Source organism: Myripristis murdjan, chromosome 4, assembly GCF_902150065.1.
Source record: "Myripristis murdjan chromosome 4, fMyrMur1.1, whole genome shotgun sequence".
NCBI classification, from domain to species: Eukaryota; Metazoa; Chordata; class Actinopteri; order Holocentriformes; family Holocentridae; genus Myripristis; species Myripristis murdjan.
This window is the reverse complement of record NC_043983.1, coordinates 14,183,003-14,210,533: the sequence shown is the minus strand read 5'-3', so window position 1 is coordinate 14,210,533 and position 27,531 is coordinate 14,183,003. Positions and strand designations below refer to the sequence as shown.

General features: G+C 41.9%; 1 protein-coding gene across 6 annotated transcripts; it reads left to right on the top strand.

Annotated features, from left to right (window-relative positions):
* Positions 1-306: 306 nt before the first annotated feature.
* On the top strand, positions 307-27,252 carry tcf3b (transcription factor 3b). 6 transcript variants are annotated; one of them, XM_030050536.1, is made up of 21 exons: positions 308-766; positions 3,601-3,697; positions 5,986-6,058; positions 11,578-11,648; positions 12,352-12,424; positions 13,016-13,056; positions 13,286-13,418; positions 13,943-13,989; positions 17,492-17,591; positions 17,767-17,867; positions 18,297-18,390; positions 18,582-18,640; positions 18,772-18,847; positions 19,492-19,553; positions 19,849-20,046; positions 20,907-21,021; positions 21,779-21,926; positions 22,251-22,304; positions 22,801-23,036; positions 23,194-23,345; positions 23,551-27,252. In XM_030050536.1, the coding sequence occupies exons 2-20, from the start codon at positions 3,623-3,625 to the stop codon at positions 23,337-23,339; spliced, it is 1,902 nt and encodes a 633-aa protein (XP_029906396.1). In that variant the 5' UTR covers positions 308-766; positions 3,601-3,622; the 3' UTR covers positions 23,340-23,345; positions 23,551-27,252. The 6 variants fall into 6 exon arrangements, with proteins under 6 accessions (XP_029906399.1, XP_029906396.1, XP_029906397.1 ...); XM_030050537.1 differs by having other exon boundaries at positions 309-766; positions 20,910-21,021; XM_030050534.1 differs by having other exon boundaries at positions 309-766; positions 18,267-18,390.
* Positions 27,253-27,531: the final 279 nt, after the last annotated feature.

Below are 27,531 nucleotides of genomic sequence, written 5' to 3'. Positions count from 1 at the left end.
AAATGATGTCAGCGGGCATGTTGAAGCCCCCCTCAGCCAGCCTCCCTGAGCACACAGGGAAAGTGAGCGTCAAGAAGAGGGCGGGCCCACGTTGTATTTCCAGCCCGCTGCTGGCTCTTACGGCTGCCAATCACCAGTACGCGCTTTCCTACTGGCTACACTCTCTCGTATTTATCGTGCCATCTCGTCAAGCTACTGTGTAATCGCAGCTAACTTTCTTGCGATAACCTTCCGCCGGACAACGTAGTGCTCAAAGCGCTCCTCGTTTTTGAAGATTGCAGCCCAAACAGAGAAGACCAAGCTTCAGCGTTGACCCATTACACCACATCGACTCTCGGACGTTGGCGAGGATACATTTTTTCCTCCGTCTAAACAGCTCGTCTCTCAAAGGCGTTTGAAATTGGACACCGCTGGCGTTGAGGCCCTCACTTTATGCGGAGGGATACGTTGTTGCGTCTGACAATGTGGACGGAGGTGGTGAAGATGTCTACGAGAAGAATGAAATCATCTCAATTGTAACAACAAAAAAGGAAGACGCGAGATTAGTTACTATAATAGATTTGTTTGCACACAGACTTGTTACATTGTATCTAACACGTGGGCGCCGTATGAGACGCAGGCTCACCGGGACAAAAGGAAGACATCTACTGTGATCCAATGCGTTTCATGCACTGAGGTCGAAATTCTCTTGAAGTTTTATGTTTTTCCCCTTGCGAGTCTCCGCTTTTCTTTTTACTGTTGGATATCAGACATTTGGAGAGAAGAGGTAAAAAATAATTCCTTCACTAACGTTTTGGGCAAAGTTGCACGAATTCCGTAGTTTTCATTGGCGTAAATTTTGACGCATGCAATTTTCGAAAAGTTTTGGGAATGTGTGGTTAAAGCGGGGGATGTAAGTTTTTGTCTGGTTTGAGGTGGCGAGCAAAGTGTGTGATGGTCTCCGCATCGACCACGGAGAGGAGGAAATTACTCCTTTGTTCTACAAAAAGACTCCACTAAATGTTAGTTGTGTATAAGAAGCCTCATTTTGAATTTCACCCTGCGCCGCTTCCACTTGTACCAGACAATATGTGGAGATATGAAGTGTTAACGTTGAGTAATGTTGGCGAGCATCATAAACTTTCTGTTTAACGCCTATTTTCCGTCGAACCGTGAACAAACTTTATATAAAAACGCGTTTGCAGCCCTTTAAACATTCCTTTATGGCAGTGTCTGGTCCCAACCTAGACTTTATTTTATTGCACATTTGGCAGGAAATTCCTCGTGCCCCCACCCCCACCATCTCCTTTACTGAACTCCCTCATAATGCAAGACTTGAACCCTAATATCTGAAAGAAAGAGCCCAATATTTGAAGCATAAATACGGGGCATTGCTTTTGTTCTTTGGTGTCAGGCAACGCCGCTTGTTTTACGCATAATTTCTGCTCACTAGGAAACACACTGCAGATTATCTTTTGATAATCTGCTGATAATTTCTATATGGATCAAAATAAACCGTGAATGGGTTAGTTGTCAGCAGTGGCCTGGCCCTGGATGTGGCCTAGCCAAAGAGATCGTCTATTAACACTACACATTGGAGTTGCTTAGGTGTTTACAGTCGTTGTTACACCATCGGAGTCAAATTTTTTGGACATATCAGATCGTATTTTTGATGGGAGTCGTTTTACATGATGTGTTTCTTTTGTGCACTATCTGTGGCAACTGTTGAATAAGCCTCTGTGCGAAACGCTGCCGCAATAATGGCAAGTAGGTAAACACACATAGCAATTTATTTTGCTGTTGTTTTGGCATTTTTTACTGGATGGATGGCAACTAAAATTATTCCTAGTCTGTGCGCACTCAGTTGTGCTTTTTTATTCGTAACATCTTTCAGTGTCAACGTTTTGTTCCACCACTAGTTACAGGTTTGTTAAGGGAACTTAATTTGGCTCATCTCTAGGTTTTCCAAAGCATGACAGAAACTCACACGGCATTTTCTCAAACAAGTGCTAAATTATGAAGTTTTTGTTGCAAGGCATCAGTTTAGCTAGCAGTTTAGCTGGGTGGCGTGTTTCACTGGAAGTGCAGGCTCTTTTGTGGAGGATGACCTGCCTTCTTTGCCTTGTGTGGGGTGACAAAGACCCCCTAATCTGCCTCCTTCAAATATTGATCCCACAGTAGCTCAAGATGCCATTTTGTTACAATAAACTGCACCATGCTCTCCACTTCATTTAACAGTGACATATGCCCAAATATCTGGGAAGGATACTTTATTTTAGTGGTGTGTTAAAACCTATTTATTTGTTGTCCCTTGGTCATCTTATCCAAAAGTTTGGAAAGACGGTGACAGGCAAAATTGGAGCAATGCGTTGTTTCCTTCCTTCCTTTCCTTGTCTCAGGGCTACATTAGTTCAGCTAGCCTGAGGTCACTAAACTTAGACTTCCCTGTCTGGCCAATCTAAGATGATGTACTTTAATTTTCAAACATGTGGAAAAAGAGATTTCACGGTTACTTGTTTTTCACCCTACTTTATGTATTTACATGTTTCTCAGCTGAGAAAATCCACGTTGTTCGTTTGTATCTTCTCAACTCCTTGTGCTTGCATTTCCTAAATTATGCTTGCTATAAGGCCTCTTATTTATTGATTGATTTGTTTGTTTTTCTTGCAACAACAATTTGTGCTAGTGGTGGATTACAAAAGACGCTGTAAAAGCACACCACCTGTTGGTGTCCAAGTGCCTCTATTCCTCCACACGCTCCCCTTTCCACCAGTTCTCTGTGAGGCTTGCAGAACCACTGCTCAGCATCAGAGCAGCCTCAGGCTCGCGTTGGAATGCAAAACACAGGGTAAATCCAGTATTCATGCTCACTGTGTCATTTGACAAGGTTCCTTTTGAGTTGACATATGGTAATTTGGTAATGACGTGTTTGCATACAGTCATTAACTCTGCCTTTCACCCCTATTTCCTTGGGCTAACAATAGTCCCAATTATGTCTGTAATTGTAAATGTATTACAGTCTCTTTTATGTAGCAATGATCGACATATGGTTGTGTTATTTGCCAGGGTTGCATAAAAGACAAATTTTAAGTGATTACTTGGTAGTGATTTGACTAAAGGCATCATATTCATCATTTCATGTCAGTGTCTCCTTCACTGCTTGGATGGCAAGGCAGTGTCTGAGTGAAATTAACATCTTTCAGTAGACATGCCTAAAGGAGTCAATAGTGTTAAATAGCCTGATGCTGTCTCTTTCGCAGTGTAGGTGTGTATGTTGATACGGAAAATCTGGATTGTGTGTTTAGGCTGGCTGAAATTGAAAACAGGATCATTGGTTGTCAGAAATTTTGAAACAATATTTTTTTGGGTGGCATTTGTTAAAGCTCAAATTGGAAAATTTGCTTTGAAGAATATTGAAGAATAGCGCTGACATAACTCAGCATTGGTATCCTGTCGGAAATGAGCTTGCCTTCATTATCTTCATTATTGTTGCTAAGTGATTAAAAAAAACCTGTGGTAGTTTGGATTATATATTGTTTTTCTTGACTTTTTTTAGGGCCACATTTAATGTGTGTTGTACTGGTGCCATTAAAATCCTGCATCTGCAAATTTCTCTCATAGGGTGTATTAGAGACTGAAGGGTATGAACGAGCAGCAGCAAAGAATGGCTGCAGTGGGAACAGACAAGGAACTCAGCGACCTCCTGGATTTCAGTGCGGTAAGACAGCGGGAGAGCAGCCTGGGTGGTTCTGGGTGGCAGTGGGACGTGGGTGGCTTTGGGAGGAAGAGCTAAAGAGAGTGGAATAGGGGTTTGGATACCAGCAGAGGGGCGAGCATGGAGGACTGAATGAGAAAAGTAGGGTAAGGGGTGGGTAAGAAGCGGGGGGCTTAATTTTTCAACATCTGCAGTAGCAAATTTTACTTCAGAGCAACAATAGGTAGGGTCAGCTGTAGATTTTTTTCATCCTCTATCCTAGGCATGGCAGGGGGTAGTGCTGAATAGATCAAAGCATGGCCAGCAAAATATAGTTACACCTCACCTTCATTAGGTAAAATCTGTATTCAAGCCTTAAATATAGGTTAGTGAGCAGTGTGGGTGATACAGAGCTCACAGGGAACGTGCATCAGGGAAATGACATGTGGAGACAATCAAAATTACTCACCTAAACAGAAAAGCGGACAATTCACATGTATTCACCATTTAAATTTCTAAATAATAAGTGCCATTTTAAAAAATGCAGAAAACGATGGAAATAATTCAGATTTTAGTCCCAGAACCAAGTTTTACCTATGCTCACCTTGTTAACAGAATTTCACTGGAAAACATCGTGATACATGATCTGTGCCGAGCTGAAGCTTTTGCTTTATTTTGGGGAGATGCATTTCTTTCTTTGTGTCATTGTTTGTCTTTTGGAGTATTATTTTTTCAGTTTTTGTTTAGTTGACGGCAAACCGAGTTTGATGGCTGATTATTTTCACAGAGATGCTTTCGCAAGTATTCTCCAGACATCCTCTTCAGAGTGGTTCAGAGTTATTCTGTTTGGCTTTTATTTACCTGTGTTTTCACTTGTTTTGAAGCTTTGTTGAGCTCTGCTCTGACATCCACATGATCTCACAGGCCCAGTGGAGCAGTGGCAGGTTTTTTTCCCTGATAAATTGAATACCTGGCCAAGACTAAATAGTTTGTTCTGGATAATTACGATATATGGGGGACAAAAGGTAATTCCAAACCATGAATCCTAATGAATGACATGTTTGTCAGCAGACTTAATGTCCCGTGAGGTTTCCTTTGACTAACTGCAGTTGATTAACACAGAGATATTAAAAGCATTGCTTGAGTCATTGAAGCCTTATGATGTGTAAGATTGTGGAACTGCGGGACTGGCCTTATTTTTGAGTGAATTAAAATGGATTGCCAGGGCATGGATATGGTCAGTGGAGCTGTGTTATAATGGATCTGATAATGCGGTTGTATTTTTGCTGCACTAACAGTATGCACAGGAAAGATCAGACCAGAGGGGGAAAAACATTCCTTGTTCTCAGGGTGTGTTATTTTTTTTATTCATTTTTTTTTTTGTTTTGGTTTGGTTTGGTTTTTTTGTGTGTGTGGGGGGGTGCTCATTAGTCAGTTGAATTCATGTAAGAGATGCTCAGATTGATCGGCTGCCAATTTGTATCAGCAGATGTTCAATCTAAAATGACATTGATAATTGGGTGAGAAACTGTCAACACTGTACATACAAATTTTGTCCTCTTTGTTTATTTGCTGGCTAGCTGGTGAACCTGCATTAGATCGGACATGAAAAAGCAAAACTGAGCACATATGATATCTACAGCCAAATGTGATGGAAAGAAACAAGCAAACAAAAAAAAAGAAAAACAAATGTCTCCAAATCAAGTCTTGGTGTATTTTACACAGACAAGCCTGGTAAAATACATGTGTGAGATGTGTTGATACGGTGGAGTTTGATGACGTGTTAGCGGAAGACATTTAGACCACACCGTGGCCTCATTGTCGAGCCCACAGACTCTCAGTGACAGAAGCTTTAGCCCACCCTTAGTGTGTCAGAATTTATGTGTTAACACACAGTATATATTAATATATGTATGTTAATGTTTTGCATTTAATTCTGAAATACTGTATTTCTATTTTGGAGGGAAAGGACACAGATGTTTGTGTTATTAAATGTCGTTATTTTGCAAGTAACCAGCTTAAAAATGCTGATAAGTTGGTATTTACTAACAAGTTCAACTGTTGTCCTGGTAATTATTTTGTCAGTTGAGGCATCACATTTTTCCACATGGCTTGTACTGGCACTCCATAAATGTTTTATTTAGCCTATTTTTCCACAGGAAAACCCTGGGGGGAAAAAAACATAATTCAGTAGAAATCACACAGAACCAACCCAAAGACTAAGTATGTGATCTCGCTTATTAGTGGAAATGGGATGTGTGAAGTGTGCCATCCTGTGCTTTGTTACTTATCTTTCCCCTTCTCTCTTGTAGATGTTCGCACCTCCTGTAGCCAATGGCAAGAACAGACCGACGACGCTCGCTAGCAGTCAGTTTGGAGGATCAGGTAAGCTTCACAGCTCAATGTAGAAACCCACACAGAAGATCAGACAATATCATTTTGTCTTCTACTTTCTTGTTCCAATGCAGTGAGAGGTTGTTTATTTATTGTTTAGTGTTGGTTAGTATTATATTATTGTGTTGTTATCAATTTATAATTGTTTTCTTATAATATTTATTGACAAGAGACAAGGCTTTATGTCATCCCAAATAAAAGATTCTGGATGCTGACCCATTTCAGTCTTAACAGGAAAATGACCAGTTGTGTAAAATGACTGCCTTTAACTATGTTCAGTGCTAATATTAGCTGTTGTTTTGTGTTCAGGCTGTTCCTCTGCCATACATTTCTTTATTTCTTGGTGTGGATTCTGATGAGTTGGCTGCAGTTAAAAAAAACAAACAAACCAAAAAAACAAAAAACAACAACAACAGTGCTAGCGACACTTAGCTTAACCCTTCAGTATTCTCTGGCTTCATGAAGCAAGGCTGACATTCAACATAAACATCTCATTGGTTGCTAGGAAGAAAACACACAGCGCACTAACACGTTGTAACGTCATGTTGTTATTTCTCGATACATCGTTAACAGAATAATCTGCAATCAGCATCTAAAAATGTCATTTATTTTCAGCGCAGGCAAGAAGAATGAGTCCAGGTATAATTTCAGAGTCCCAAAATTATGACAAATCTTGAGAGGACTATTCTGTGGCTGAGTGTTCCTTCAGGCAAAGCAAAAATGTTTTAATTGTACGTCAAAACAGCCATATTTATTTATTGCCCACATCAAATAGAAATGAGCTATTCAACATCATTTTACACCTTCCTTGTAGGGATTGGTGACTGCTTGTAATGAAATGAAAATGTATGACATTTGTGTCCAGGAAGCTGTGTGCCTTTAGTTCCCCAAGGCAGTGTGGGGGACGCATTTGTTTATTTTATTTTACTGCTAGTAGTAAGTTGTATAGTGTTAGTCATGTATAACGGGAGTCGTCATTTAGCGGTATGCAGCAGCTTGTTCTATGTGTGTTTGTACGGTGGTCTGACCTGTTAAATCCTCTGCTTTTATCCATCCAACATCACTATTCAGACTGCAGCTCTGGGCCACTTTAAATGTCTTTGAACTTCATTTTAATTGAATGGCACTTCTTTTGAAAAACAGAAACACAGGACAATAGATTAAAATGTACGTACATAAGAGCTGCAAGCATGACGAATTGAGGCACTGCATATTTATTGAGGAGTATGTCTAAATGATGGATAAATTGTGATTTTTTTTTTTTTAAACACGGTAGTTTTTGTCATTTTATTTAGAATCTGTCTTTCTTCACTTCACTGTTTTTAATGTGCAAACTGGCTGTCGGTTTCCTCCTCCAAACACCTGAAGCCTTTGAGCGAGCTTTTCTCTCTTCCTGAATGTTATTAGTAAGTCGTGTTGCTCTGTTCCTCTGTCACCCTGCCAACCTGCCGTGTGAAATCGAGTCACACTCCCCAGCGTTCCCCAGAGTGAGAACTCAGCCACTGAGGAACAAAGGCAAAAAAGGGGGCTTATGGACTTGAAACGACTCCCCCACCCTGAAGTGTAAAACACTCCTCCCCCAACACAGCGCAGGGCTCTTACCCCCACTGATCTGCAGGAAATGGCTTGAGCCCGAGACAATGCCCCTCACCCCCAGCTCGCAGCCTCTTAAACTGGCCCAGCATGCAGTGAGTGGCCAGAGTGGAAGAGAGAGCTTGTTGAATAGAGGGATCAGCCTGTGGAAGGCAGGATTCTGTTTGTTTCTATTACAGCAGGCAATTACTTAGCAGTGAGGAGTTAATTCCTGCCCCCCTCCCAGAGTCCCAAAGTGTGCCCCTTGGTCATTGACACCCATTTGAATGCGATACTTCAAGCTGTCACATTTAACTTCCAGAGATCTCCAGGTACCCTCTAATAGCACTTCAGAGTCAAAGTGCTAGCATCTACAAATTCCAGGCCAACAATTTCTTTTAGATCTGTGCACAGACATAGTATATGATCTGTCTCTGCAAAAAAGGGAAAGCGGAGGTTCAAGCGCGGGTGTACATTATTCCTCAGATTTTATGGCTGCTTCTGTCAACAGGACGTGCCTGCCATATTTTTGAAGTTAAACACAAAAGATAGTCACGGGCTGCAGTGTTGCTTTTATAGGATTGGTTGCTATTCCACAAAACTATGTCTCCGAGACCTTTTTGATCATAGAAATGCACAGATGACAATGAAAGACAAAACAACGTCCATCTATGACGTCACCTTGGCAGTTTGTGTACTAGGGAACCCAGCGGCGCGGGAACGGCAGAGAGCAGCCTAGTGGCCCACCAGACCACCTCTATTCATCAACACAAAAGTGCTCAGAGGGGTGCTAATTGCATTAGGCGTCCTTCTCCCCTCCTCAGTGGCCAGAGCATGTGTGGAAGAGGAGAGGAGAGGGGTGTGTCGGGTAGGAGTGGAGCGGAGGAAAGAGGCAAGGATTGGAGAGAATTGTGGATGTTTGAGAAATAGGGGAGGCTGAGTGTGACGGTGTGTGGTGGGAGCTGGCCAAGCCCACAAGCCTTCAGGCAGGCGTCCCCTCTGTCACCTCTGCAGCTGCTGGCAACGTCTCCAACCCCCTACACACACACACACACACACGCGCACACACACGAGATACAACAGGCTTGCTTCCCCCTGATCACAACAAACAACATTGTGAGTTTACACATGCGGACTCTCACTGTCTTTTAGTCCCTCTCTTTTTGACTCTCACACTTGTGTACCCACACATGCACACCCACACCCACAGTATTGTGTCACTTGTATTGCTCTGTGTATTGGTGTGTTGTAGCTGGAAAGCCTAAGCCTTGAGACTGAAGAAGGCGCAAAGGATTTAGGCTTCCCTCCTCAACTAAATTAGATGTTTTCAGAGCTTGCAACTGTGAGAAGGCTTTGTGGCTCAGAAAATAAATATTTCTTTGGGCTCTGGTTGTGACTCAATAGTATTTGTCTTGCCTTGTAACTTTCACTGGAGGTTTATTCACACTAGCCTTGCCAAGTTCTGGCCAGATGCAATCGGGTGGGATACGCACCCCCAGAACTTGTCCACTTTTGCTTTTCAGACAATTAACAGGTTGCCTACCTTGTATTCTTCAGGATAGTGATGTGAACAGTTCATTAATTTGAATCTATAATGTCCACAAACACCACCAGTGTCCAAAATAAACTTCCTGGGTCACCTGCCAAGTGCTGGTTAATGAGGAAAAAATGTAAATATTCTTCACTCATGCCATTTTTCAGTTCATCATGAAATGCAGCAAAATTCAGATTACAATAGAGCAATAGAGAATAGAGCTTTTTAAAGTGTAGTTAAAAAGTTTTAGATTAGGCAAAGACGAAAAACTTTATAACCAAGGTATTCAAAACGTTACTTGTGACCCTTTTTAATTTATCAGCCAAAGACATATTTTACCAGCATTCGGTGCCTGTCTGGTGTTGATTTCAGATCCTGAACAATATACACACACAGTACACATGTGGTGCTGTTAATTAATTTATTTTGTCAGTTTATATTATTGGCTGTGCCTATCACTCAAATAATACTGGAATTTACTATCAATTATTATTTCTGTTTTTGTTTTGACAACAGTGACAGTTAAATGTATTATATTAGAAACGTGACAACAGATCAAGAGAGATGCAAATAGTTACTCTCTGTGCTCCTCTCTTCTCTTCTGGCATAGTCGTGTTTGGCTCTCATAGGCTGGCTGAGCTTCAGTGTCACCTCAGCAGCTCTCCACCTTGTTTTAATTGCCTCCGAGTTAATTACTCCACTAAGTGTGAAACAATGTTGTCAGACTTCTCCTGCACAGTCGTGCTCTCTCTCTATCCTCTGCTCCCCCGCTGGCCAAATGGAGGCTTCAAGGAGGGAGAACAGTGCATTGGAAATGGTAGTGAGGATTATGAGGCTTCTTTCTAACCTCATTGCAGATTATTTGTTTATAGAGGTAATACAGAATTTTACAGGTTACCTAATAGGAGTTTGTAAGAGTTTGTGAAAATACCTTTTTGGTATGCCAGCAATTTTCGATGAATTAAGATGAGCGTCTGGCAGTTTAGACTAAAGGGTGTTTTTGGGTTCAATTATGTTTCTTCGTCGCAAGGCTAGGTGCCGACTGCTGGCTCGTTGTCGATGCTTCCATAGATTTGCCTTCCCTCTGAAGTGGATTTTATCTCCTTAATTTGTCACAACTCCTCCTGGCAGCAAGCTTTGGCTGATGTGTCTTCATACAAAGTCTGTCATCTTTATTTAGCCGTGAGCCCGTCACAAGTGTCCTGTGTCGTTGGACATGGTAAACGGTAGTGCTGCGCTTTATTAGTGCTGTGGCCTTTCAGCAGGGCCGATCTGACAGTGAGCGAGGCCGATCTTTTGAGGTCCCCTCTCCTCCCTGCTTGCCTGATTCTCCATGCCACTGGCATCAGCTCCATAGATCACGGCTGTCGCAGCGTGTGTAGGTGCTTGCACTGCTCTGTTAGTCTCATCACTCATTCTCACTCGTCAGCCAGGCTGCTGATCTCACCCAGACCCCTCTCACTCTCCCTCCCTCTCCTCCCCTTGCTCTCACTCTCGCTCTCTCTAGTCCCCTTGCTTTCTCCTTCCATCCCCTCACTCACTCTTTCTCTTTCGCTCTCTCACACACATTTTTTTAATTAGGCAAAAATCAAAGGCGAAATATGAATATTCATAAGGAAACCGCATTAATATGCACAATTATGCAAATCAGCATGCAATTAAGCCTTGTGTCTCCAGAGAGCCTGGATAGCATTAGTGCATAAGACAGGGAGAAGGGGATGATGGGGGTATTTTGGAGTTTTCTGCTCCACCAATCTTTTGGATGTTTTTTCCTTCTGTACGCACTGGCCTTTTGTTTACCTAAAACATATCGGTTCATGTTTTGAGCTTTACACATATTTGTTTTATGTCTTAGTTTGTCTTTTATTTGTATCCAACTTACTGAATAGAATTTAAATGAAATTTAAATTAGGATACATTGTATCCTGTGGGGTTTCTTTAGAGACTATAAATGGTTCATTTTCTGCTATTAAGTGACCATAAGAAGCACTTATTCATGAATTTCATGAATTCATGAATACTAGCTGTATTGAGCAGCCATCCCCAAAGGTTTTTTAGATATAGTCCTGCATTACATTGCATCTTTAATGTGACAGTGACATGCTTTTTTTGATCAATAGTGATTTTCTCTTCTGGCTTGTCCAAGCCCATTGAGACCTGTTAATGACATTGGATAGTTAGAGGAGGACTTGTTGACAGGTTCCCCTGACTGATATGGTTCCAGCATCCAAGTAGTGCCACATACCTGTAGCGGCACATAGGATAATAATTATATAGTCTCATTTGGGGAATGCTGACATTCTGTCACAGCAGTTGCCCAGCCTCCTCCTTGTTTCTTTCATCTAGACTTCAAGCTAACTTGCCTGTGTCCCTACTTATCAATCTATCAACGTGTCTTTCTCAGCACTAGATGAGCGCAGTGGCTCTGGATCCTGGGGCTCAGAACAGAGCAGTCCCTCTTTCAGCCAAGGACGGGTAAGCTATAAATACACACACACACACATAGACACACATCCTAATTGCTCATATCATTTTAGGTGGTTTTTGAGATCTGAGCATTAATACCTGATGATACAGTCACACACTTTCTCCGCCATACGCATATGAATGTCTTCACATGATCACTCAGCCACAGATGAGCACACATACACCCTTTCCCCCAGCCACCATAACAGCTTAGTGTTTTGGCAGGCTGTGTGCCATTTTTGATTTGAAGTGGTAGTTTTACTTTCTACCTAATAACCTTGGCTCAGAATCCTGTCTTGGCAAGCTCTGTGCTAGCCCTGAACCTCTGTGGAAGCCCACCGGTAATTGCAGCTTCACATCCGCCGTAACTGTCTTGGCACAACTCTGTGTAAATACAAGGAACAGGGGGTGAAATAGATGCAGCAGACTTTGATTACCACAAGTTGATAATTAAGAAAGTCGGTGTTTGAATCCCCTGAGCTGATGCAGATCTGCTTGGCATGGATCCTGTTGGTTAGACAGGAAGGCAGAGGGAGGGTAACCACTAAGCCATACAGTGGGAGCAAGATGGGGATGGCCTTGAAGCACTGGTTATTATTCAGGTCTACTTGTGTTAGTGTGTGTCTGCCTAATGTTCGTGCACCCGTGTTTTTTTTTTTCTTTTTTTTTTTTTTGACGTTTTTTTTCACTTTGTGTGCCATTGTTCCCACAGGGCTATGGAGAGGGATCCCACTACAATGAGCATGAAGGCCTGTCCTCTCCATTCCTTAGTTCAGGGATCGCAGGTATGAGAATTCAGCAGAAAAAGAAATGATGTGGTTGCAGGAATGCTTTTTTTTTTTTTTTTTAAATAAAATATACAGATATTATTGGCCATAAATGTCCCAAATGTCTTGATTGAAAATTTTTGCATAATGGAATAATTATATCGAAACTATTAAATGTCATCCTGTGGTTTTTTTGAGATGTTCAAGTGCCTTGTCATACTCCAGTGTGAAAATTGTCACATGGGTTTATGTTACTAGGATTTTACTTTGTGGCCAATGTGACTGTTTGTGCATATTTTGTTATGACCACAAAATTGTTATCAGGCCCGCAAAGTGTGCGTATGTGTATGTGTGTGTGCGTGCATGCATGCATGTGTGCCTGTTCATTCGTTGAGTGTTGGGGATGTTAGGGCACTGGAGCAGAAACCCTCCCCAGGGTTTTGTCTGGCAGGCAGCTTTATGCAGCTGAGCGTACTGAGAAAGGGGAGGGTACTTTCGAAAACCTACTTTTTATTTGCTCTGGCACACACCATTACCCTCCTATGTGTATATACAGCTCAGTATTTTCCTTGCATAATCATTGAAACAATTGTCATTTTCAATTTGCAGGTAAAAATGAGAGGTCACCGTACACTGCGTTTGGAGGCCAGGTAAGTTCCCATTAGGCTGTGTCATGGTGAGGCTCCAATTTGTGCCTGAGGTATCTTCATTTATGGTGTCATAATGAAGACAGCTCTGCTTTTTCACTTCTTCTTTCATGTGAAACACTTTGAATTAGTGCTCTCAATTTCGTAGAAAAGGGGGTGTTTGCTTGTACTGTGCTTTCCCACACCCCTGAATGTATTATTAACAAACCAATGACTCCCTGTGTTCCCCTAGCCGGGTTTCCTCCCGAGCGACATTGCGATGCCCAGCCCAGATGCCATGTCCCCCTCTGGTCTGAAGTCTGGCTCCCAGTTCTACCCCTCATACCCCAACAACCCCCGGAGAAGGCCTCCCGAAGGAGCCATAGGTGAGATAACTCAGCAAGATTGTGATTATTCCTTTTTTCCCCCCTCAAAGTATATGTCAGATGTTTTTTTTTTTTCTTCAATTCTTTACTTTTTTACATACCTCATCACATTCCTCATCATATCCCAGAATGTTTTGAGATCCCAATTGTAGGGACAAAGATTTTCAGTCGAGGTAACTAGACCCGTTGACAAGTATTTCTTTTCTCTAGACTTTTTCTATTTTCTTTTTTTTTTTGCTGTCTTCACATGAACAAACAGTTCAAAGCAAATCACAAATACAGACGAATGCACTGCAGCATTCATTCATATTGACAGACATGCACACACTGTCACACTCAATTTTTTTTTTTTTTAAACTAGTGTTAAGTTATTAAGTAGCTGATGGAGCAGGCATGTCAAGACCGAGCACCAACAGCATACCAGCACTGACATAACATTGGCAAAATATGTCATTACCAAATCCTTGTTTGTATTTATGTCTCTTTTTTCACCTTTGCTTGTGTCTCTGTCTGTCTGTTTGTAGACACCCAGCCAAAGAAGATCCGGAAACCCCCTGGCCTGCCGTCCTCGGTGAGAGCTCATTTCTGCTCGCCTTCACAGCCCACAGACAGTTTTTTTTTTCTCCTCTCTTTCTCTCTCTCACAACACACACATGCGCACACACACTCACACACACTGCACTCCTTACTCTGCTTGAGCAGTTCTGTGACAGACAGGGGTGAAGACCCTCTGCTCAGTCAGACTCTCAGTGAGTTGACAGTTAGGCGACTCACAGAGCTCCCAATAAACAACATCACTCCAGACCCCGACCACCGCTTGAAGCTGAATGTAGTGTAGAGACAACTGGTTCTCATGTAGGCAGGAAAAATCATAGGACTTGGCGGCACTGTGTCAGGTCTTGTAGCTTACTTTCTCCAGTGCCCCAATTTGAGGTGCATTTCGGTGGTCTTCATTACAGCACAGATGAGTCGGGGTTGTGTGGTGGAGGTGGACATGGTTCAGGCAGCCCGATGCAAGAGAGGTCCAAACAGTATGAAGTAACAGGGCTATCATATAGTCCTTTTTGATTTAATGTGCTCAGTGTCACATTTTGTCAGTGTGCCCAGCATTCCTAACAGCTGACTCAACTTATGTGTGGATTCAAGCGACCACACATGGGTGGAAAAACTAGCCGCAAATATGTAGCCTCTATGAATCTTACTGTTGATTTGAAGTGATTTGATCAGGGATTATGAATCAGGCTGCAGTCGCCTCTATCATGTCCATTTATATTTCACATTTGACGGTTAAGCCAAGCTGGTAATTGTGTGCCAGCCGTACAATACAGCTGCACCTAGCTAATAGATGACTCAAAGGCCATTTACTCTTATTCATATACCACACAGGATAAACACAGCAGCAGCTCCTTTTAATTTTTTTCTTGCCTTCCTAAACTGATGCCATGTTTTATATGATAGTCAAGATTATATTTCAAGTTTGGAGGACCCTGGTGGGTGGTTGCCTGTTACTGTAGCTATTAGAGGCTGGCTCTGCTGCTTGAGCTGCCATTGGATCATCAATAAGAAATACTGCCATTACACAAACATTTTCTGTAACTCAAACCTCATGCCATGCCAGTTCTCGGATGACAAGAGTCAGAGTCACTGTCACTGGAGCCTCATTTCCACGATAGGCCATCCCAGGGCTCACTCGTTACTTAGCCTGTTCCTTGTTCTGTAGAGAAATTAAGAAGTATGTGTATATATATATATATATATTTTTTTTTTTGCTTAGAAATGTGTCTGTGAATGTGTGGCACTGGTCCTGCCGGCCACCTGTTGGTGTTGTGTTAAAGGAGGATAGTGAAACTTCTGTGGTTAGACACAGCTCGACTTGGTGGCTACATCATAGAGATTGAGTGTAAACACTCTGTCTGGCGGAGGCCCCGTCTATTTCACTCCGTCTGAACCTCAGTCATTCCCCGCAGTGTGAACGATGGCCATGTGGTTTTAGTGCAAATGATTTTGTGTGTGTTTGTGTGCGAACCCCCCTCCCCCCTTCACCCAACCGTCCGCCTACGCTTCGCCACATGATGGCCTGGGTGGGCCTCCCCCTGTGAGTGACCCAGTTGTGAGGCGCGGTGCTTGCGAGGCCTCTTAGCCCCGTGTCTGAGCCCAGATTAATGACTGCTGATGATGATCCTGTGGTCTCTCCTCTCTCCCTCCCTTCCTCCACCCTTCCCATCTCGCACTCTGTATTTTTCCTTTCTCTTTCTAGTTTTGCTATTGTTAACTTGCTATGAATTAGTGAGTCAACACTTATGGACATGTATTTGTCAGTAGCCCCTCCTTGTAATGCTTCATTTCCATTTTCCCTCTCTTCAGAGTGTGGACTAAAATCCTCTAATTCCAGTTCGTTAGTCCCTTGTCCTAAACCTGTGCACTTTAACCCCCTCGCTTCAATGACAATCAAACCTGAAGGAACTTCTTTTGCCCCCTAGTTGTCAACTAGAGTCAGCTAGATAGCCCTGTTGGTTGAATATAGTGCTTTGAGCTAAGTTTGATGTTAATCTTTATCTACTCCCCACCCCTTGTTGCATCCCATGTTTTGCCAGTGTTGGGACCTTTACACGGGCATAACCTGAATTACATTAAACCCCTATTAGCCGAGGATTTTACCCTAGAAATCCCCTTTCTTCCTGAGAATACAATCATTCAGCAGCACCAGTCATTGTGTAGCTCTCTGTTCCCATCTTGAGCAGCAGGATTCGCTCGACATTGTTCCCCGTGAAAGAACAACTCAAAGCCTATTGTTAAATGAAGCCATCTCCGTCATGTTTTCCCCTGAATTAACCGTGATCATTTTAAATCCCCTGTTTCCTTCACACTCCCCTGGCCATATCAAGCTTTGTTTAAGTCATTTAGATTACCTTCTTCTGTCCCCCCTCACCACCCCTTATCTCTCTAACCATTTCATAAATCATCAGGGCCTTCATTTTTTTCCCCCCAATCCACCCCCTTGCCCCCTTACCACCCCCTACCCACTGCAATCTCCCTCTCTCTCACTCTCTGTCTCACTGACTGGATCCCAGCCCCCATCTCTCTCCCTCTCTTCTCTCCCTCTCCTCAGCCCAGCTGCCTGTGGAGTTGGATGTGGTCCAGGAACAGGCAGATGGCTCTGTAATTAGAAGTGCATCTCTCCATTCCCTTTCCACTTCTCCCTGTTAAATCAAATTACAGAAAAAAATCCCTTCTCTGGATTAGCATTCTTTGCAGCATAGCCTCCATTCTCTCTCTCTTCCTCTCTCTTTATCTTTCTCTTTTTCTCCCTTCTCTCTAGTCCATGTGAGGTAGAGTGAATGATAGTTAATGGTGCTGGGGAAACTGAGGGCTTCTCATGTCCGCCTTCAGTGTATTGCTGTGGAGCACATAGGAGAGGAATGTCACTTTAGGCTGGGCATCCATTATTGTTAGCAATACCTAGAAAGGATTACTGAACACCTTGAGGGACTAATATAAAATGTCCAATTTCATTACACCAGTCCTTTGCATCTTGTCTGCACTTGCACACCAGAATCTAATCCTCCATTGATGTCAGATATAATATGATGGTCATAGTTTGAGGGTATTGGCAGTACTGTGTGTGTTGGCTCACTGAGTGCATGGTATGTGCGCTGACAGTGAGTGTCTATAGGTAGGGGCTGCAGGCCAGGCAGTGAGAGTGCAATGTCACTGGGCTCCTGGGAGCGAGAGGAAGCGCTCACTGTGCACTGGGATGCAAGCCGTCGCTGTGCCCAGCATGCCATGGCCGCTGTGCTCTCCTCCACAGGCAAGGAGCCGGCCTGCCTCCCCACCTCCCTCCCTCCCTCCCCTACAGGCTCCCTCTTGCCATCTAGTGGCCACTTAAAGCTACTGTAATTAAATAGAGAACAAGCAGGAAAGGGTGGACAAATATCCAAAACTACTCACATCTGTTTTGTTTTTGGTGCTCAGGGTTATGCATGTAGGGAGGACATTATCACTGTAATTCAGAAGAATAAAGGATCTGTTTTCCTCTAAAGCATGGGCCAACTGATGGCTTTCTATCTGTTTAGGTGTATGCGTCAACATCTGGTGATGAGTATACCAGGGACAATGGAGGATATCCTGGTGCTAAGCCTGGAGCCGTCTACCCTGGCTCTTTCTACATGCAAGGTAACCTTTCACCTGATATCCCTGTCTTTTTTAAATATGCATGATGTGTGAATTTGTTTTGACTTACTTCTGTGATAAAGTTCATGTTTAATTATAGCCCTCAATCACTGCGTATAGTGTCAAAAGGCCTTACATTTGACTTTACATTCATATGCATAAATGTGTCCATTTTCAGAGGACCCCTGGTCATCTTCTGGCTACTCTGCCATGCTGGGTAACTCGCCTCATATTGGGCAACCTGGCTCCTTCTCTGCCATCAACCCACAAGACAGGATGGTGAGTAGGACTCATGGTCTCAGTCCCACTCTAATATTGCACTTTCTGCTCTTCTTTTCTGTCTTACTCTCTTGTTTCTTGTGCTTTCTCTTTGTTCTCTCTCTGTGTGCACGTCTAGTGTTTAAGAGTTGCTCATAAGCCAATTATGTGGTGAACCTTAGGTGATAGCTTTACTTTAGGAGTAAATATCTACTAGCATTGTGTATTGTGTAAGAAAATCACACGTATTACATCACATATTTGAATAGCACTGTTAGTTAACCATTTGGAAATCACAGTTGTTGAGAAGTTGAACCATCACTTTCCTTCATAGACAAGAATCCCTTTGTCACACTGCTTTATTTTCTGGGAGGGATTTTCCTGTGTGCCTAAAATATCCTGCTTGTATCCCCTCTCCAGAAGCGTCACCCCCTGCCTATGTCCCCACAGAACTATCCTCTGCATGGCAGTGAGGTCAACGGCTTCCACTCAGCCCCCACCACCTACAACCACACATCCACCATCAATGGGGATGGCATCATGGGTAATGAATTTATTTTTTATTTTAAATTAAACAATACCACACAAAAGAAGAAATTTCTTGGTAGCATGTGTTATTGATGGTAAATTGGTAGTGTTGGTTTACCTTCTGTGGTTGACCATTTTTTGACCGATTTTCCAAGAACAAATGAACCAGTCATGTGACCCACACTATGTTTTTTTTTGTCTCCGCAGCGACCCGAGGCACCACGGCTGGCAGTTCAGGAGATGAGATTGGGAAGGCTCTTGCCTCAGTGAGTTCTCTCTCTTCTAGTTTGAATCTAGAAGCATCAAAAAATTGCAGTGAATTGCATTGTGTTGGTTCCTTGGTGTATCGTATGTGTTGCTGCTCATTATGTTGAGACACTGTGCTTGTCTGTTTCAGATCTACCCCTCGGACCACAACAGTAACAACTTCTCCTCGGCTCCGTCCACTCCTGGGTCTCCCCAGGGTATCGCAGGTAAAACGATGCTGTGAATTCCTACTTACACATATTAACAAGGCTCAGATTTTTTTCTGATAAATGGAGAATCAAAATATAGGATTTTAATCACTCTGTCCAGTTAAGGAAAATAGGTGGATAAACATTGACTACCAGTCACCGATCATTATAAAGCAAACTGCTGACAAATTCAACAAAAATATAATTAGCATTCTGAAAAGCGTCTATCTTTTTTTGCTAAATGATTGTATGTTTATTTAAATTCTTTGAGTTTGGTGTTAGTCTTGCTATTAAATATACTATTTTTGTCATGAAGGTTCAGCCTAAAAAGATGACATGTAGTAAAATCTATTAAGCAAATAAAGAGGTTGGCAAACTGAGTTTCATTTCTTGTTTTAACTCATCCAACCTTGAATTTGGTTAGAATCACAAATTACAGTTTGAGCCACTGAGTAGGCCAATATCATACCAATTTATCAAAAACTTGTTTACTTTGATTGCTTCCGTGTTCTTTGCATATGAAAACGAATCAGTGGAGATTGTTAGGGCAAAAATGGCCCTCATAGCATGTTGGCTTCAGCACAGAAACGGCTCTGCAGCTCCACCCGCTGTCGAAACTGAGAACTGCCAATGTATGGGCTATTATTCTGTTCTCTCTGCAGGAGCTCAATCTCAGTGGCAAAGACCCACCACACCCAACTACGAAGGGCAGCCGCAGACACTGGTACGTTCAGACGAGCTTCTTCATTCATCATTAATTGTTGTTACTTAAGCTATTACTTTATACTGTGTAGAAAAGGTAAGGGTAATTTGGAGTGAGTGTTTGTCTACCCATATGAAATTATTCTACTGAATAACCATCCTGTGTTAGTTGTTTTGAGTGTTGTTCAGGGCTCATTATTCCAGCGTAACATATAGCTTGTCAGCTTATCTGTTGTTATGTTTCTTAAATAAATATCTTCTGTCCTTGTGGTTTTGTTCAGTATAATAATTTCTAACATTGTGTTATCTTAATATAGCAAAATAAAATGGAGGACCGTTTGGAGGAGGCCATCCATGTCCTGCGTAGCCACGCTGTGGGCCAGGGCCCGGGGTTAGGGGGCCCGCACTCTGACATGCACAGCCTGCTGTCCTCGGTGCACAATGGAGGCCTGGGAGGCCTAAATCCAGCTTTCTCCAACGCCAGCCTGGCCCTCAGCAACAGACACCCTGCTATGGTTAGTCATCTGTTCTGCTCACAGTGCATGTTTTTGAGTGATTCACAGAGATTTTGACTTTACATGTTTGTTTGTTTTTTCCATAAAATATTTCACAACAAAACAGAACAAACAAAAAGGTAACCATAATCCCCCCTTTGTCAGTCAGTTGTCTGTCTTTTGGTTATTTTTGTCAAGTTGAAGCTCTTCACTGACATCTGCTAAGCCCCAAAATCAGGAGTGTGATATCTTATGTTCAGAGCAGAGATTCAGATGTGTTGGGGCCACAGCAAATATGGCTAAGAGCATAGTCAGTCCTTCAGCAATATCTGACTAGACAAACTCTGTCCTTTTGCAATGCACCTTACAAGAACTGTAACATGCAGTGTGCTTTCCTGATTTGTGCTATAGCACCTCATCTTTTTTAGTATGTTTTGTTTTATGTGATATTTATGGTTAAATGTATGTCAGTGTCCAACTGTGCCATCTCATGGCTGAAAACGCCATTGCAGCCAGTTAGGAGCTATTATGGAGGATCAAATTGATTGATATTGGTACATTGTTATAACTTGCTAACATTACTACTATAATATTAGCAAGCTAACATACCTAGCAATACCTAACAAATAGTTAAGGGTATTTCTTTCATGTTATTGCCAGCCAACACTTTTATATTGTCCTTTTCTTTTTATCTTACTGTTTTAGCTCTGTTTGGCTAGTTGTTATAAATAATCCTGTCCTCTCATGTCATTGCAAATTATGGCTTTTGCTTTGCATGTTGGATTAAAGTATTTACTGCTGGTAACCCTGCACGGATTATTTTGTGTTTTTATGTGTCTGTCCTAGTGAGAGTCTGCTCATTGTTTCTCTGCCTTCATCAACAGGGAGGGAGTCACCATGAGGAGCCCGCAGGCCTTCCTCCCAGCAGCACCCTGCTGCATGCTCACCACGCCTCCGGACCCACACAGTCAGCTGGCCAGCCAGAGGGGTTCACGAGTAAGTTGCACTAAGATTTACTTCTCTGACTTTGCTGCCTCTGAATCAAACTTTGTCAGGTCACAAGCTTATTCCCTGTTTTCTTCTCCCTCTGGATTTCTTTTCACTTTCCTCCTTATTTGAGCTCAAAGGGTCCTCACCCTGAGATGTTTTGGGGCAACCCCCAGTATTTGCTGTTTTCAAATTGGCTGATTTAAGGCTCAATACATCACAGGACAGTCCACTGGTTCATTTGCCTTTGTCCCCACAGTTTGTATTTCAGTTTGTCTTTCAGTTTTGGATACTTTGAGGCTGTGTACACTACGCAGCTAATTTACAAAACTGGTACCAGGAGCAATATCATATGCAACTGTTTGATTGGCAGTGGTGACAGACACGACAAGCAACATAAAAGTCCCAGTGCGTAAGCTGATTAAAAAGCCTCAGAAGTCAAAAGTGGTATGACCGGTTATTTTGAAAAACAAAACATTGCGGTCATAAAGTGACACTCTTGATGGTTTTGTGTTTGTCATGGAATCACGAGTATCACATATTTTTAACTTGATATACCTGCACAATATCTGGTTTTGTGACAACACGTCGGTATATATGCATGTATGTCAGCATATTTGACTGAAGTGACCTCTCTTGAACTACACTATCTTTTTCCACATGATCTGTTGTATCACATATACTTCTATAATGAGAGCTGCTCGTCACCTGGGAATTGAATTGTTATCTCAGAACTGATTCCTTAAATTTGTGTGTTTTTCCCCAGGTCTCCCTGGTGGTGTAGCCCGTTCCACACACTCCTCCAGCAGCTCAGACATCAAAAGAGAGGACAAGGAGGACGATGAGAACTCATCCATTGCGGACAAGTCTGAGGAGGAGAAGAAGGAGACCAAGCTAGCACGCACTCGAACAAGGTACCGTGATACTTACTGACTTCTGTGTTGTTCTTGCTCTGGATAAGTGTTAAACCTGAAATTTGTTGAAACTTTGAAATGTAGCCAAAACTTGAATTTAAATGCTAACAGTTTTATCCCACAAAGGTGGAAATTTTCTTTTTATATCTCCCTTTTATACTTGCAAGATTCCAGGTGTCAATTATTAGATAAAGTGATGTTTACACAAAATGTAATTCATGTATGTCTGTTATCTACTCCATAATGTGTGTCCCACTGGTAGTCCAGGCCATGTTAGGTATTTAACTCTGTCGACATCCCCCTTTCCTCATGTCATGTTTTCAGAAAGGAGGCGTTGACCCTCCAGATCCTCTCTGGCCTTTCAGACCAGAAAGATGAGTAAGTCTCTCCAGCAGAGAATCTGTTTCTTGTGCTTTGTGGGCTTATGTCAGAAATCACTCAAAGCACATGTTCATGGAGCTGGTCTCTGAAATAAGTACTTTAGTAGGGTATTTAGACATTTTGAACTGGGACCATCAGTCACTGACTTAAATTATTACTGGATATGTGTCATATAAGATTGAATAAAGGACCAAACACTGCAACACTGCACATAGCAGCAGGCTTTACAAGTATAAGAGCAAAGTACACATTTCCAACTTATGTGGGATAAATGTTTTAAAGTTGTTCCTTTTTCCTCTGATCATCTTGAATAGATGATGTTGCTTGTTACATGATCTTTCCAGAATCAGGGGCTTTATACCCACACCTATACAGTCCCTGTTTGATTCATCATTTGCATTATAAGGATTCATGAAAACTGCAGTGTGGGATGGTAAAAGTAGGTTCGAAATCTCTTCTTGCTTAATGCTTCATTCTTTTTTTCCTCATTTAGTGAAGACAATGAAGATGATGAGGACATTCCCCCTGAGGTGAAGATGGAGCGCGAGAAGGAACGGCGAGTGGCCAACAATGCCCGTGAGCGCCTGCGAGTACGGGACATCAACGAGGCGTTCAAGGAGCTTGGGAGGATGTGCCAGCTGCACCTCAGCAACGACAAACCTCAGACCAAACTTCTCATCCTGCACCAAGCCGTCAATGTCATCCTCAACTTAGAACAACAAGTCAGAGGTCAGTGTCCAAGCAGCCGGTTTTCATCTGGGAGGATCACACCTCATTCTCTGTGAGGGCGAGAAATGAGCTCTAGTTTTATCTCTCCACATAGAGAAGACACTTCTTTTTCTGTCATACTGAGAAAGTTGGCTCTTTTTTGTTCTTTCTCTGTCAGAGCGTAACCTGAACCCCAAGGCAGCATGTCTAAAACGTCGTGAGGAGGAGAAGGTGTCTGGGGTGGTGGGTGAAGCGCCCATGCAGCTCTCAGGAGGCCACCCTAGTCTCGGGGGAGATGGCCACAACCCAGTCAGCCACATGTAACACCAGGTAGTCACTGCAGTTCAGCTACTTTACTGGCGTTATCGGCTATAACCAACCTCATGGGTCTTGTTTAGTCACAGATTCATTTTTAAAACACTGCACTCGTTTGCAGGAGTCAGTGGGCTCCGTGTTGTCGTCAGTGATTCGCTGACATTTTTGTTTCCTGTAAGAATACTGTGTGATGGTGTTTGTGATCCCTTCATTTTTACAGATCTGGTGGGATTTCCTTGGCTCTCAGAGGATGTGGCCTTAACAGATTCTTCCACCCATTCTTCTCAGTGTGTGTGTGTAGATATGGACGTGTCTGTGTATTGTCCGTTTCAGTTTCAAGATGCACATTCACACACACTCATACACATGCATACTGCCAAAACTGACACAGCCTGTTTGTCGCACTCCCGACCATGACTACCAGCTCAAATGTGAAGAACTTTTAGTTTTGCTTTGTTTTTATACATGTAAGGATTTTTTTTTTCTTTTTCGGCTTCCATAAGACGATGGAACACCGGAGTACTTTTGTCCTGCCACGAATTGGGACTTTACACACTGCCGAGAGGTGCTCTGGTGAAAGAAAGGACACCTGACAAACAACAAATTTAATCAAGGATTTGTGCCTAATTGTTACATGTTTTCTATGAGACATTTAAGCAAATTGCTTTACATGTGAGGAACATTTATTGTGAGGGATTGCTTATGTGTATGAGCAATTATTTTTAATGTAGTATGTCATTCCCAGCGTGATGGTACAGTCTTACATATGTTATGTAAACAAGCCCATAGCTGAAGTTGAAATTCAGTCACTTTTCCTTCATCTTTTTAGCAAAGGTTTGAGAGAGCAATGGAAAAGACACAAGGAAAAGGTCAAAATTTTGACAATTTGGAACAGCTTACGTGAATGACAGGAACTCTGACCTAGAGACTGTCTGACTGAGGCCCCCGTCTCATCCCACAAGGCATCTGGAGAGTTGGAAGAGGAGTCTCCTTCCTTGAAAGTTGAGATTTATCCAAAGTCATAGAATTGGTCGACTTCAAAAACTGTTCTTCCTGTTTATTGACCACACTTTCTAGTGTTACTCCAGTACTCCCTTGTCATAGGTTCAGGCTTTTTGTACTGCTTTATTTACTAAAGCATAGGTAGATGAAACAAAGCACAGTTGTATATATATTAGGCTGAAAGTTATGAGTGTCAATTTGCAGTGCATTTCAGTTCCTGTAAGTCTTTGTATAAAAGCCATTTGAGTCACACTTGCTAAGTGAGCAGCACTGTTGCTGTTACTTACTTGAAATGGTTTACTGACAATGCCAGCAGACAAACAGCTCACGTTTTTGCCCCTAAATTGATCTTCTAAACAGACTTAAAAAAAAAAAAAAAAACAACAAAAAAAACTGATTCTGTTGGAGGGAATCTTAAAAGTCCGTGGTTGTAGTAGCAGACAAGCCTTTGCGTACCAGAGGCTTTTCTTTTCCTGAAAGAGCATTCCCACTGAACTACTCAGCCCCTCACCTTCCTCCTGAGTAAGTACTCATGTTTTCTTACAGACAAGAGTGTGATGTGTAAATTCACTTCATCCATACATTACTCTGATATTTTTCATTTTGCAAAATTAAATATATATAAGAATATATATTTTTTGTTAGTCTATACATTGTAGATTTCTAAATAACAAATGGCAATATTAGTTTGAAGTTTAGAGTGTATTGTAGATGAGCTGAATGAGGGGATATTTGACATTTAAATAACATTGTTTAAAAGAAAAAAAAATTAATTCAAAATTGAACTGTACCTTTTCTCAGCCGCGAGGGCAGAGGCAAAGGATCAACTTGGGATAAATGAAAAATGTCAGAAGCCTTTGGTGTATCCTTTATTCCAGGAGTTAGTCATCTAAAAGGTGACACGATGGCCTAAAAAAACAAACAAACAAACAACAGTTTTAGTTTGTGGGATTCGAAGGAAGGTGTATTGTCAGTGACCCAGATGAATTGTCCCTCTCCGTTTGGGGATATGTGGATGGAGTGTGTGCCACAGTCCTGTTGAAGTGTTCTTTCTCTAGTGGTGAGGCACCATGAGGCAAAACGTGGGAAGGGATTTTTGTCTCTCCTAACAGTAATTATGCAACTGGTTTTTTGAATGTAGCTATCGTACAAATGTGGATCGCCTTCATTTTCAAAGTTGCGTTCCTGGGTGTCTTTTTTTTTTTTTTTTTTTCAGTCCAGTATCATTTTCATTTCAGCATTGTTTTTGAAATGTCTGCGCTCTTCCAAGCGACTCTCAGTGTGCAGCACACTATATTTAGTATCCTGCACATTTTATTTTAGAGGCAGACATCAATATTTGAGTGTATGATAAAAGATACTATGGAGATCAAAACAGTGTTATTGTGATGTTATTCCCATATCATCTCATGTTGTGAATGGTCTTTACCAACATGTAATCACAGATGGGAGGTCGAGCATTTGTTTGTCCTGTGATCTTGGTATTGAAAGATCTGAGTTTAATTTCTAGAAAAAAAAGAGATGAAGAAAAAGACCTATACAAATCAATAGTGTGGCCTTTTCATTCTCGAGACTTAAGATGTCATAATGGGAGAGTGATGCCTTATCAGTGCCTGAACTTGTATGTTCATTTGAGACAGTTTTATTTTGTAAACCATATCATTTCATTTATCACGGAGATTAAAGAGGTACCTGTTCATTCCCCCCACCCTCCTCTCCTATGCTTTTTCAATTTTCAGGAAGAAGTTTAAAAATGGTATAAAGAGAATTTTTTTTTTCAATGTATCTAGTTAAATAAATAAATGATATGTAGATCTTGTTTAGTTTTTATTCGTTCCTTCTAATTATTCAACTGGATTATGACTATATTGTCCAAACTGCTGTTTTAGTTCAGGTCAGAGGTTAATCTTTCTGTTCACCCCACATTGCTTTATCACTCAACACTACGTGGGTTCGAGAGACGCCGGCTCTGGCTCTCGCTCTGCTTTTTTTTTTTTTTTTCTTTTTTTTTTTTCTTTTTTGATGCACATTAACATGTTAGTGTACGTGTGGCTTCGGCTTTGATGTAGGAAGCTGTTTTTATTTTCCTCAGTAACTGGATCTTCTTTTAATAACTCGCAGCAGTTCAACAGAGAGAAAGCGCTCTGCTGCAGTGACTATCTCCTTTACGCCTCGGCCCTTTTCACTCTTCTCAATGCCAGCATTTTGGTGGCGTCGACAGTGACTTTTTGTCAGAGGTTCTGTACACTTCTTTCAAAGAGTTGTTTTTGAAGTTTTATATTACAAGATTGATATGTGTTCTGAATATAGCAGATTTTGTTCCTGGGGAAAATCGACATCTGGTTTTGATGTTGTTTAGTATTCTGTAAACATCCCACAGTGACAACAACTTGTAGCCTATATGCTGTATGCTCAGTTATTTCTTATGGAGAAACCTGGAGGCTCTGTCCTGAGTCTGAAAACTGAAGGGAAACGACCTTCTGCAGAACCACAGGAGCATACAGCTAAATACATTAACATGATGGAAAGTGTTCAGTTGATGGGCTTGAACTTAATTTGTTTTGGTATAAGAAAGCAGTAATAAAAACTTGCTTTCACCCATTTTGTCACATCTTTGTTGAACTCAAAAAAGGGAGGGGGGTGATTGAGCGGTGAAGACAGTACATCGACAGCCACAGAGCTTGACATATTGGAGAGGGGACGCTGTCCTCTGAGTGCCTCCAATCCCAGTCTCCTTTTGTTATTTTGTTTATATATATATATATAATATATATATAAAGTAGTTGAGAACTGTCCTGTATATAACAGTAATGTAGCAATAAATGTGCCATTTTTAATAACAGAATTATACCTTTTCCAATGTCTGGCTTTTGAATCTTGTATACATAAAAAGGAAAATAAAAAACATTGTAACAAAGGGTTTATTGTAGTTCGGAAAATGAATTTGTCCATATATTTATCCTATGGTAGCATCCGGTTGCAGATACATTTCATGTCTGACAGCCTAGTGTGTGCTATGATTGCATAATGTCAATAAATCCAAGCTATGACAATGGTTTCATTAGCATTTTAGACAACCCACACGCACTTGGCTGTGTGCTAGACAGAGTGTCTCCTTAAAGCAAGTGAGCAGCTCTGAAATGGTGGCCTGATCTGACCCTGGGCCGCCGCACACGCTCGCTTATTAGTGGTTATTTTC